General features: G+C 37.5%; 1 protein-coding gene across 3 annotated transcripts in view; it reads left to right on the top strand.

Moving 5' to 3' along the window:
- The window catches only part of EXOC2 (exocyst complex component 2), a 217,468-nt gene that overhangs the window by 141,527 nt on the left and 62,617 nt on the right, over positions 1-13,324 (top strand). For all 3 annotated transcript variants that reach the window (XM_023518879.1, XM_003799342.3, XM_023518878.1), the window contains exon 22: positions 4,873-4,989. In XM_023518879.1, coding sequence (XP_023374647.1) covers positions 4,873-4,989 — 117 coding nt within the window. The remainder of the gene's footprint in view (positions 1-4,872; positions 4,990-13,324) is intronic.

Below are 13,324 nucleotides of genomic sequence, written 5' to 3'. Positions count from 1 at the left end.
TTTAGGGATCAGGGTGATATTTGCTTCATAGAATGTGTTGGGAAGTATTCCTTCTTTTTCGATGTTTTAGAAAAGGTTAAGTAATATGGGTACTAGTTCCTCTTTAAAGGTTTGGTAGAATTCTGATATGAAGCCATCTGGTCCTGGACTCTTCTTTTTTGGGAGATTTTGTATAGTTGATTCTATTTCAGTACTTAATATAGGTCTGTGCAGCATTTCTAATTCTTTCTGATTAAGTCAATTCTTTCTGATTGGTCAGTTTCATTCTAGGAAGTTGGTGTGCTTCCAAGGATTGGTCAATTTCTTTCAGATTTTCATATTTCTGAGAATAAAGTTTTTTGTAGCATTCATTAAGGATTTTTTGAATTTTTTAGGTGTCTGTTGTTACTTCACCTTTGTCATTTCTGATTGGTGATATTTCGGACTTTAATTTTCTATTTTTGGTTAGGTTGGCCAAAGGTTCATCAATTCTGTTGAATTTTTCAAAAAACCAACTTTTTGATTCATTGATGTTTTGAATAATTCTTTTGTTTTCAATTTCATTTAATTCTGCTCTAATTTTAGTTATTTCTTTTCTTCTGCTGGGTTTGGGGTTGGAATGTTCTTCCTTTTCCAGTTGCTTAAGATGTCCCATTATGTTATTGACTTCCCCTTTTTCCATTCTCTTGAGGAAAGCTTGCAACACTATGAATTTCCTCTCAGGACTGCCTTTGCAGTATCCCACAGGTTCTGATAATTTGTGTTTTTATTATTGTTTTGTTCCAAAAATTTGGCAATTTCCTTCTTAATCTCATCTATGACCCAACTATCATTCAGCATGAGGTTATTTAGTTTCCATGTCTTTGTATGAGTATGCAGATACCTGTTATTGGTGAGTTCAACTTTTATTGCATGATCATCCAAGAAAATATAAGGAATAATTTCTATACTTTTAAATTTGCTGAGGTTAGACTTGTGACCTAAGATGTGGTCAATTTTGGAGGATCTTCCATGGGCTGATGAGAAGAATGTGTATTCAGTTTTGTTAGGATGAAATGTTCTGTAGATGTCTGTTAAATTCAATTCTTGTATGGTGAAGTTTAAACCCAAAATTTCTTTGCTTAGTTTGTTATTGGAGGTTCTATCCAACACTGCCACAGGGTTGTTAAAATCTCTAACTGTTATGGTGCTGGAAGATATTAAATTGCTCATGTCTGTTAGGGTCTCCCTTATAAATTGAGGAGCATTCTGATTAGGCACATAAATGTTAATAATTGACATCTCATCATGTTGAGTGTTTTCCCTTAAAAAATATGAAGTGACCATGTTTGTCTTTCCTTACTTTTGTTGATTTAAAGCCTAGTGTATCTGCAAGTAAAATTGGCACCTCTGCTTTATTCTGATTTCTATTTGCCTGGCTTACAGATGCCCAGCCCTTCACCTTGAGTCTATATTTATCCTTTAAGGTAAGATGAGATTCTTGTATGCAGCAGATATCTGACCTGAGTTTTTGTATCCAGTCAGCCAACCTGTGCCTCTTAAGAGGACAGTTTAAGCCGTTCACATTAATTCAGAGTATTGAGAAGCCTGATAGTATTTGGGTGTTCAGTTTTTTGAAAGTCCAGTGGACATTTGAATATTTTTACCACTGTGGAAACTAGGTTTTGGTCAAGAATTTAAGAGTGAGTTTACTTTGGTGGTAGAGCATTGTGCTAGTCGTTATGGAGGATGGGTCTGAGGATATCCTGAAGAGCTGGTTTGGTTATGGCAAATTTCTTCAATGTGTTTATGTCATTAAAGTATTTAACTTCTCTGTCACAAATGAAGCTCCGTTTAGCTGGTTACAGGATCTTGGGCTGAAAGTTGTTTTGTTTTAGGAGATTGAAGGTCCATGACTATCCTCTTCTGGCTTGAAAAATTTCAGCAGAAAGATCTGCAGTCAATCTAATATTCTTCCCTTTGTAGGTTATGATTTCCTTATGTCTGGCTGCTTGTAGGATTTTCTCCTTCATATTAACTTTGGTAAAGTTAATTACAGTGTGTCTAGAAGATGCTTTATTTGGATTGAATCATGCTAGGGTTCTGAAACTGTCTGCTATCTGAATTTCAGTATCTCTTGCCATGCTTGGGAAGTTCTCCTCAGTTATCTCTTGGAGTAGAGTATCTATGCCTTTCGGACCATCCTCTTCTCCTTCAGGGATTTCTATGAGGTGAATGTTTGCTCTTTTGGAGTGATCCCACAAGTCTCTCAGGGAAGGATCCACTTTTGCTCTCCACTTCTCTTCCTCTGAGCATTTGAGAGCATTCAGAAGCTTTGTCTTTAATGTCAGAGATCTTTTATTCTGCCTGCTCCATTCTGTTGCTGAGGGATGCTACTGTATTTCTCAGATATTTGAGGGCTTGCCTCAGTATGTCAAAATCTTTGGTGATTTTGTCTTTGAATTGAGAGAACTTTTGAATTGCTCCTTAAATTTCTAATTCCATCTTTACCTCTATTCTGTTAATCTTATTTGCAATCCAAATTCTGAATTTGATTTCTGACATCTCAGCCATTTCTTTATGAATGAGATCTTCTGTTGTGCCTCCTTTGTCATTCCTTGGGGGAGTTGATATACTCTGATTATTCATGTTGCCAGAGTTTTTCCACTGATTCCGCTTCATGATTATTTTTCACTGTTTGGCTAGAGAAGATGGTAAGGTGAAACTGAATTGAGGGGTCCTGGAGTTGTAATTAACCAGCCCTTTACCAAAGAACTGGGACTGGTGATTGTGGCTTTTCCCTTAGAGCTTTACAAAGTTCCTATTCAGAACTATAGCCTGAAACTCTGGGGACCTGCTTGGTGTGGTGGGGCTAGATGGCCCTGACCGGTATTCAGCTAGTCTCTGTCCAATCCTAGTGAATCAGTGGCTTTGGGCTGAAATCTCAGCTGTGGATATATATATGCAACTAAGACCCCCACCCCTCCCACAGGCAACAACTGAAAGGGGAGAATCCCGCAGTCCCACAACAACACAACCAGAGTATAACTTTGGTGGATCGCTGGGTTATCAGCCCAGGTGGCCAAGAGTTCCAAACCAATTGTTCTGGTCGACACAAATGCCAATCAGGTGGGAGAGTTTAAAAGGTCTTCAGCATCTAGGCAGCGGAGGTCTACTGGCAGCTCAATTTGACCCTAGTGGCAGGGACTGTACAGCTGCCCCCACTGTAAGGGATGGTGCTGTCATTGTCTGGGGTGGTGCCACAGGTCTGGGGTACTGCTCTGTTCAGGTTGCAGGAGCCAGTGGGAAACTGGAGGGCCTTGCCATCAGCTGCAAGGGTTACAGGAGTTGGGTGGACTGGAGGGTGAAGCTGCTGACCCCTGGCCTCTGGCAGGGTTGCTGGCCTCAGGGGTTGCAGGTGCTGGGTGGGAGTCGCTGGCCTGTGGCTGCAGGTTGCAGGAGCCAGGCCGGAGTCATTGCCATGGCCACCAGTTGCATAGCCAAGCCGCCCACCATGGGCTGCCGAGCTGGGGAGCCAGTAGGCAGCGTTCCCTAGTGGTTGGTAGCGGGATCCCAGCTATGCTCTTTCCAACACGGGGCAAGTCTCTCTCCCCTTGTGACTCCCTTCCTCTATTAAAGTAATAGCTTCAGCAACTGTCCCACAGCTCATGAGGTGCCCTGCCCTAGCAAAAATCTACCAAATGCTCCGGATTTTGCAGGGGGTAGTCTTCCAGACCACCAGGAGTAGGGGAGGGGTGAATTGGGAGTTCAGGAAGGTAGGGAGAATATTAGATCAACTTTTGAGACTAGAGACTGCCTAGTCTTGGTGCGGTATCTCTCTGGAGGGAGTCCCAGCCCTCAGTCATTCTCTCCCCTTTGGTGAAACAAAAGGTCCTTTGTTCTCTACTTGCCTCAAGCCACTCTCCTGGGGTCGGGGGAGGAAGAATTCCTGTTCTCTTTGGGATGGGCAGCCGAAATTTGTTTCCTTGGAGTCCCACCGTGTCCCAGCAGGGGTGATGGAAACCTATCGATCCTCTCTCTCAGCTCAGCTCCTGATCTTCTGCTTCATTGGGTTACCTCTGGCCATCATTTCTCCCTCTGGATTGGGAGCCTCTGCCAAAAGCTGGTTTCAGTCGGCCATCTTTCCTCTCTCCCCTGTAATTTTTGTAAGAAATTACTTTAGGCGGACAGAGCCCTGAAGAATGCAGAAGTAGGCAGGGTTCTCCTTCTCCTTGGCTAACTCTGACCACCTCCTATCTAAGAGTCCCCAGGTGACCCCACTCCCCATTTAAGGGAGACTATTCCTAGTCTTCTGCAAACACAAACAATTCTTAAAAGCCTAAGTTTTTTTTTTTGGCCAGGGCTGGGTTTGAACCCGCCACCTCCAGCATGTGTGGCTCGTGCCCTACTCCTTTGAGCCACAGGTACCAGCCAAAAAGCCTAAGTTTTTTGAAGGAGCCTATTACAGGACAAGTTATGAAAAATTTATAAATTATTTTTGGATAGTTTCTATATGTTGAATATAAATATTTAAGATATCGATTCTTGTAACCTTTTTGTATACACAAAGTATTAAATAGAAGAAACAATAAAGTAGAGCCCGTTTGATAAGAACAGCTAATCCTAGTTACATGGATCTTATTGATCTGTTTTTCCATACAGTTGTTAACATTTCAAAGGAAACATTCTTTGACTCTGAGTATATTATATAATAATGAACAAATAGGAGAACTGTAGGATTGTATTACATTTCTGTCCATGTTGTAATACTGGGAAAGAAACAGCCAAGAAAAGCAAAACATTGAATATTGATATGAAAGAACAAGAGATTATAATTAAACTGAAGAAGTGATAAGTTATATTCGCAATGTGTTACCGTAAATGTAATCTTATAAAAATTTGTTTTCCTTTTAGGAACAGCGGCTTTTGATAGTCCTAAGTAACTGCTGCTATCTAGAACGCCACACCTTCCTAAATATAGCAGAACATTTTGAGAAGCACAACTTCCAGGGAATAGAAAAAATAACACAGGTAAGCAAGCTAATGTTAAACGGACAAAGTGGTTGTTCTCCCAGCTTCGTTTCCAAACTATTTTCTCAGCACAATTTTCTTTTGCTTTCCCCTCTTGTCATCTGCTTGCCCTCCCACCCCACGTTCCTTCTCACCTTCACCCTGCTGTGTCTGAATGATTCCCTTCCTTCTCATAATTCTCTTTCAATCATTAATTTAATACCTTCATCCTTTTTCTTGAGCAAAGTGCTCTTAAGAGCTCTCTCTAGAGTTGGTTTATTCCCCACTTAAACTGTTCAAAAGTGAGGGAAGAAAATAAGGAGAGAAAGGGAGCAAATGCAAATATTCATGTAAAATAGCTCAAGAGTGGAAAAAAGCATCCTATGTACCCAATACTAATTTGAAACTAATAGATGAACAACTAACTATAGGCCCACACAAGAGAAAAACACGGTTTAATTCAAGGAAGAAAGGGGGTGTAGGATGTTCCCACCTGTCGAGTACAGGTATAGGGCACACATCTTGGGTGAAGGACTCACCTACAACTTAGACTTTACCTTACAAAGGCAAACAGTGTGCCTAATGGTTTGTACCCTTATGATAATCCAAAATCAAAACAAATTTTTCCAAAAAGGAATTTTCTAAAATTTGACTCCTTTTGAGTTAAAGTGTTCAGATATAGCCAACAGCAAGCTCCCTGGGCCTGCAAAAAACCTCTTCCTGCTTACACATCTCTCCTTCCTCTCTTCCTTTCTGTATGACCACAAGGATGCTTTGCTTTACTTCCGTGGACATGCGTGTGCCTGCACGCACAAACACACACGTCTGGCTTAGAAAAGCTGTTAGGATGCTTAACCTCTTACTTAAAAAAAAAAAAAACAAAAACTCCTTCACTCTCCAATCACTGGACATAGAAAGGTTAGACAAAATTGAGTGCTGTAGAAATTAATGGAGTTTTTCTTTTTTTTTAGTGTTACACTTTGTTTATATTTTTTTCAAATACAGCATAAAAGGAAAAAATGAAGTAACCTTGTTATTAAATGTTGGTTGGTTCTTGGGCAACGGTTTATCAGATTTCTAAGTAAAACTATGCTAGCACTACTTTTTAATGTCAGTACAGTATTCTCAATGCAGAGAATAAGAAAGATAGTGATCTTGTGAATCTTATAATCAACTTATACTCTTGCTGGATTGTATACTTCGTATAAATGATGGTTCCAGTTCATGAACTACACTGGGATTTTTTTGTTTTAAGAATGAAAATGTCAAAGTGGGCGGCTGTGTTGTTTTTCTGCCTTTTTGTAAAGATTAATCATTCTGATGAGAAATGTTGTGACTTAAGGCTTTAGGGCCAAGTGTCTAGTTTATTTCCAGAAAATTTTATGTTGAGAATTGCAAGGTGCTGTCTTATAGAAAGTGAGCCCTTTGTCTTTATCCAACAACAACAGGGACACAAATCTATTTGTTAGAGAAATTGTATTTATCATTATGTGGAATGATTAGGAATTGCATGTAAGAGAAGCAGTAAGTTTGGTTTTCTCTAGGTCTCAGTGAATAAATAGGAACTATCTGTTACTTCAGCTTATAGCATTAAGAATTAGAGGCTCGGTGCCTGTCGCTCAAGTGGCTAAGGCACCAGCCACATACACCTAAGGTGGTAGGTTCGAATCCAGCCTGGGCCCGCCAAACAATAATGATGGCTGCAACCAAAAAATAGCCGAGCGTTATGGTGGGCACCTGTGGTCCCAGCTACTTGGGAGGCAGAAGCAGGAGACTCACTTGAGCCCAGGAGTTAGAGGTTGCTATCAGCTGTGATGTCATAGCACTCTACCCAAGGGGACAGACAGCTTGAGGCTCTGCCTCAAAAAAAAGAATTAGAATGAAATTGACAAATAAAAGGTTGTTGATATCCTTTCTAGACTTTGTCTAGATTATTTTGACACCATGGTAATATGAAGAATCTGAGAGTACAACTTAGAATAAATGATGCCCTCTTTTTTTTTCACTTAAAATTTGAATTTTTAAAAATTGATTGTCTTGAATACTTTGAAATGATTCAGTTGTGTTTAAAATGAATAGACAATAAACTAGATTTAGATTATACATTTGTGCTGATTCTGTTAATTTGTGACTATTAAGTAATTTCATGATGCCAGCCAACTAAAATATGTTTCTTGTATTAAAGAAAAAAAGGCCACTGACTGCCATTATTTTTCATAGTTTCCTTTCCAAATGGCAGATAACTCTAGTGGTATAGATCCTAGAAAAATCACAGGGCACTGAGGTCACAATGGATAGTTTATACATTCTCTCTGTGTTTCTGTTCTTGTAAATAATGGTCCATTACTGGCCTTTTTGCATAGTGTCAACTAGGTACCAGATGTTTTCTGGGACCTCCTTCTGGTGTGATCCAGTGGTTGACTGTCTCTTCCAGGTATATTTCCTCCTGCTTTTTCCTTGGTATTTCTGCCAAGGGAAGCATTAAAATAGCTAGTTTTTAATTCTCATCTCCTTGTTCCTCACATTTAGAATTCAAATGTAGAGTTGAATTAATCTCAATGTAGAAAGACTATACAAAAAAATCAGGCTTTGTAGGAGTTCATTAAAATTTAATGATCAGTGATGTTTAAAGCTAGAAGGATTTCATATATACAGTTTTGTTCAATGCAAATAATCCTGAGAAGTATTTAAGCCTAGTATTATTAGCCCCATATTCTTCATAGGGAAATAGAGAGGTCAAGGATTCAGTCTGTAAGTAGCATAGCACAGCAGGACTCAAAATTAAGTTTTCTCATTCTGAACTGAGAATGCTTTCATGTGTAGCACCATGCATCTTAAAATAAAGAATAAAATTGTACTTAACAAATGTGGCAAAGAAATGAAAATAGGACATGGCTCTATATCAGTATGTTGATATATACTATTTTGGCCTTTATGAAGCAGTATAGAATGGTAGTTCATAAGATCTGGATGTCCAAATCATCTTGCTGTATAAGGTTTTGCCTTTAAAGTAAGCCCATTAGAAGACTTTAGTGGACTTGATACTCTGGGGATCCCAGGCAGCAAGTGCCACAGTGAGTGTCCTGCCATGTGCATGCGTCTCCATTTGTACTGCCAATGACAATGAGCTTTTTGTCAAGTCCTGGAAACATTGTTTCCAGTCTCTCTTTTTTCTTTTCTTTTTTTGTTTTTGTTTTTGTTTTCTGAGACAGAGTCTCACTCTGTCACCTTGAGTAGAGTGCAAGGTTTCATCATAGCTCACAGCAAGCTCAAACTCCTGGGCTTAAGCAATCCTTCTTTCTTAGCCTCCCAAGTAGCTAGGACTACAGGCATCCAGCAAAATGCCTGGCTAATTTTTCTATATTTAGTAAAGACAGAGTCTCACTCTTCCTCAGGCTGGTCTCAAACTCCACAGCTCAGGCAGTCCACCTGCCTCAGCTTCCCAGAGTGCTGGGATTACAGGTGTGAGCCACTGTGTCTGGCCCCAACCATTATTTTTAAAAAGGAAAAATACTGAGATGGCTAATAAAAAATAAAACTCACCAACTAAAGATAACACTACTATTTTAGTATTTATAGCTATCGGTATTTGATATACAACATGTCTCTATCAATATGTTATATGAATGTAAAACATTTTCTGAATTCAGTTTACATTGAATGTGTTTTTTCTATTGAATATTTTATCACTTAATCATTACTTATTCTATTACTTAATCATTTTTATTAATTGTTTTGGTAAAATGTGAGTTTTATGACTTTATGATATTTGTCACTGTGTATATACTGTTTTTGTAACTTCTCCCTTACTAGGAACCTTAAGTTTATTTTAACTTTTTGTTGTTGTTGTAACTAAGAGATAAAGGTAGTCTTTGATCGTAGGTGATTACTTCCTCACAATAGACTCCTAGATTTAGATTGAGAGCACTGAAGTTTTTCAGAAGCTGACCTCATCACATTTTGTCATTATTTTTAGTTACAGTTTCTAATTTGATAGTTCAAAATTCTCTTTTGTTATATTTTAATTTCTATGCTTTCTACTTTCTGCACTTTTTCTTCTGTTTATTGACTGTTTATGAATGACTTAGGTAATTTCATCTGCCTCCACAGCTTCATTCTCACTGATGCCCAGATTCCCAAATCCTATACCTTTAATATTCTAGATGAGCTAATTCTGAAAGTGCTTAAGGAATTAAGAAATACAGAGTTTTGCAATTTAAGTACCCAAACTAAATCTGCCACCCGTTTTGAAGCCCTTTAGAAGGGAAAATCAGAGCTATATGATTAATAAACTTTAGCATATAATTTTATTGTGATTGCTATAATTGTATACAGTAGAAACTCTGTAAGTTGACCACCCAAGGTACTGTAACAAACTGATGAACGTATGGAGTTGGTCAACATAAGGAACTAGGCCTACTGTACTAATATGTAAATGTGATGCATGTTCAGTCACTTTAAGGATGTGGTCAGTGTAGAAGGTGGTCAACTATACAGGTTCTACTGTAATTCTAGGGATTTTTTTTTTACATATGTAAAATGCTTTTTAACCTATCCTACTCTTTAAAAAAACACACATCTAGGTAATTTAGAGTTTGTATAACTGCAGATTTTCACCTGACTCAGGAGTGAAGACATTAAATATGTCTGATGTTAAATTCTTGATTGAAGTTTTCTTTTTAAGCCTGTAACTAACTTTCAGAAACTCCAACATGAAGGGTATGGAGAGGGCAGCTCCATACCCTTGTATGTTCAGGAGTGATCCTTTACATACAGTTTACAGTCAGTTTTTAAGATTTTTATGTTGATTGAACCATATGTACCATAGATTACTGATTTGATTATTTTTAGCTCAATCAAATATAATTCTTAAATTTGATTTTTAGTTAAATTGAATATGATTCTTAAATTTCAAATATGAAACCATTTGAATTTATAGATGTGAGTACAGCTTTATGTCCTTACTACCTTGTTACCTATCTGTATATTTGTTTCATTTTCCCCACCTCTTCATAAATATAAATTAGCTCATTTTTGTTTAGAGGCTATTTTTATATAATAAATTAGCTATTAGTCAGATACAAAACAAACAAACTGGTTGTAAATTAATCCATTGTGGAGTTTAAAATCTAATAGACCAAAATTACAAGTTGATCAAACGTACCCCTGCCTACTGAGGTTAATTTTGGACCCTGTTTATCTGCCTCAAGTTCCTGGTGCAAACTGGAAGGTAAAAAGATGCATACATAGAGAGATACACAGTAGAAGGATCCAGGACCTTTTAATTTATAAAGTACAGCATTGCTTCCCCAGTCTGGAAAGTAATTCAGAAAAGCTTTTATAAGTAAGAAAAGACAATATGATTTCACATACTAGATGCTGCTTCAGAGAGCAGGGAAAAGGTAGTTACCATGTCTCTTTGGAAAGCTAAAGAAGTACAGGAAATGAACAAGTGAAATAGCTCATTCTGCAGTTGGGTTGGATGTGGCATTCCTAAGTCACAAACCTTGAACAGGACCAGGCAAGATTCGGACCACATAAATAGTTGTCTCTCACTATCCCCTTAGTACTTCTGTTCTCCGGGCATGTGGTTTGTTTCCTCTTTCACATTTGGACCAGTTTCCTTAGGTAGTTTCATCTGCCTCCACAGCTTCATCCTCTCTGAAGCCCTCATTCCGAAATCCTATACTTTTATTATCCCTAGACCTTAGATCTGTCTGCTTCCAGGCATCTTCACTAGAAGTTTCCACTGGGATTTCAAATCAATGTGCCCAAACCAAAGTACCGTCCTCCTAACCAGCTTTTCTTTTGTGGGGTTTCTGGCTTAGTCAGTAGCCATCGAGTCAGCAAGCGAGAACTTGGGAATTAAGTCTTTGTTTTTTTCTTATTTATTTTTACTTGATAAATACTAGTTGTATATACTTGGGGGGTACAGTGTGATGTTTTGATCTATGTATATGTTGTGGAAAGTTTCATCCAAGCTAATCAACATATCTCTCATCTCAGCAACTTAGCATTTTTTTGTGGTAAGAATGTTAAAAATCTATTCTTTTAGCAATTTTGAAATACCCATTATTATTAATTGTGGTTGTGATATCAGGCAATTGATCACTAAAACTTATTCATCCAGTCTAACTGAGACTTTGTGCCCTTTGACCAACATCTTTCCTTTCCCCCTCCTCCCCTTCCCCAGCCTCTGATGGCCACCCTTCTATACTCTTTTCTATAAAATAGGCCTTCTTAGATTCCCATATATGTGAAATCATATCAAACAGCATTTGTCTTTCTATAACTAGCTTGTTTCACTTAGCATCATGTCTTCCAGTTCCATCCATTTTAAGAGTGACAGAATTTCCTTCTCCTTTTTTTTTTAATGACTGGATAGCATTCCATTGTGTATATATACCATATTTTCTTTTTCCATTCCTCTGTTGCTGGGAAACATTCTTGACTCCATCCTTCTTGACAGTTTATGCTAAGTATGTCTTCTTTGTTCCACCTCTGAACTGCCTTCTGAATCCTTTTCCGCCTCTCTGATTTGCTGTCCCTGGCCAAGCTCAGCCCTTTCTTGTCACCTAACCACCATGGTGTTTGGGGAACCTTCCTAACAAATGTTTTACTTAATGTCTAAATTCTTTCAGTTTCCAACTTACAATCCACAGAGTTTCCAGAAAAAACTTTCAGAAACAAGGGTCTGATTATATTGTTTTTCTTCCTTCTGTATTTCAGAACACAATCCACAAAGAACCCAAACAAATCAGCAAGAATAAAAACAAAGAAAATTTAGGCAAAAGATGTGAAAAGATTTTTTTCGAAAGTAGATAGCCAGAAAACATAAAAAAATGTCCAACATTACTAATCATCAGGGAAATGCAAATTAAAACCACAGTGAGATACCACCATACACCCATCACAATGGCCATTATTAAAACGTCAAAAAACAATAGATGCTGGCAGAGATGCAAAGAAAAAGGAACACTTTTTTGGTTGGTGGGGCTGTAAATTAGTCCAACCTCTATGGAAAACAGTATGGAGAGTCCTCAAAGAATTTAAAGTAGACCTATCATTTGATCTAGCAAGCCCACTACCCAAAGGGAAATCTACCTAAAGGGAAAGAAATCATTTTATCAAGACAAACAAAACACCTGCATTCAAATGTTTATCGCAATGCAGTTCCCAGTTGCAAAGATGTAGAATTAATTAACCTAAGTACACATCAATTCATGAATGAGTAAAGAAAATGTGATATATACTAACATATACCATAGAGTACTATCAGCCATAAAAAAGAATCAAATAATGTCATTTCCAACAAGTTGGATGGAACTAGAGACCATTATCCTAAGTGATTTATCTCAGGAATAGAAAAATAACCACCACCTGTTCTCCCTAATGAGCGGGAGCTAAACAATGGGTATGCATGGGTATAAAGAGATGTGAAGAACATTGGAAACTAGAAGCAGGGAGAGTGAGAAGGGCAAGGGAAAAAAACTTACCTACTGGGTGCGGTGAAGACTATTCTGGTGACAGGCATGCTGAAAGTCCTACTTTCAGAATCATACAGTGACAAAACGTAACAAAAACACGTAACAAAAACATTTGTACTCCCTTAATATTTTGAAATTGAAAAAAACAGTTTCTTTTTTGAAAAAGTTTATATAAGATTGGAATTATGTTTTTCTTTGAGTATTTAGAACTCTCTGGTAAAACCTTTTAGGCCTGATATTTTCTTTGTGAGATAAATTTTAATGACTGGTTCAAGTTCTTTAATGGTTATAGAACCATTCAGGTTTTTTACTTGTTAATGTTAGTTGTGGTCATCTGTATTTTTTCTAGGACTTTGTTTGCAGTCCCACCAATAGTGTATAAGAGTTTCTTTATCTCTGCATTCACTCAAGCATCTGTTGTTTTGAGATATTTTTAATACAAGCCATTCTCATTGGAATTAGGTGATATCATTGTGGTTTTGATTTGCATTTCCCTTATCATTAGAGACATTGAATATTTTTTCATGAGTTTGTTAGCCTTTAGTAATATCTTCATTTGAAAAGTTTCTGTTCATGTCTTTTGCCCACTTTTTAATGAGGTTATTTGTTTCTTGCTGACTCACTTGAGTTCTTTGTGGATTCAGTTTATCAGTCCTTTATCAGATGTATAGCATGCATATTTTTCCTCCCATTTTATAAGTTTTTAATCGGGTCATTCATCTCTTTATTAGTGATTTTTAGAAGTCTATATATAAGTCCTTTGACACACATATATGTATATATATTTTTTTCCTCTCAGTCCATGGCTTGCTGTTTTGTTCTAATATTTTTGAGTGGAAATTTTTTTAGATCTTTTTTTTTTTTTTTTT

The sequence above is a fragment of the Otolemur garnettii genome, unplaced genomic scaffold (assembly GCF_000181295.1).
Source record: "Otolemur garnettii isolate 467f Iridium unplaced genomic scaffold, OtoGar3 scaffold00149, whole genome shotgun sequence".
NCBI classification, from domain to species: Eukaryota; Metazoa; Chordata; class Mammalia; order Primates; family Galagidae; genus Otolemur; species Otolemur garnettii.
This window is presented reverse-complemented; position numbering and strand designations above follow the sequence as displayed.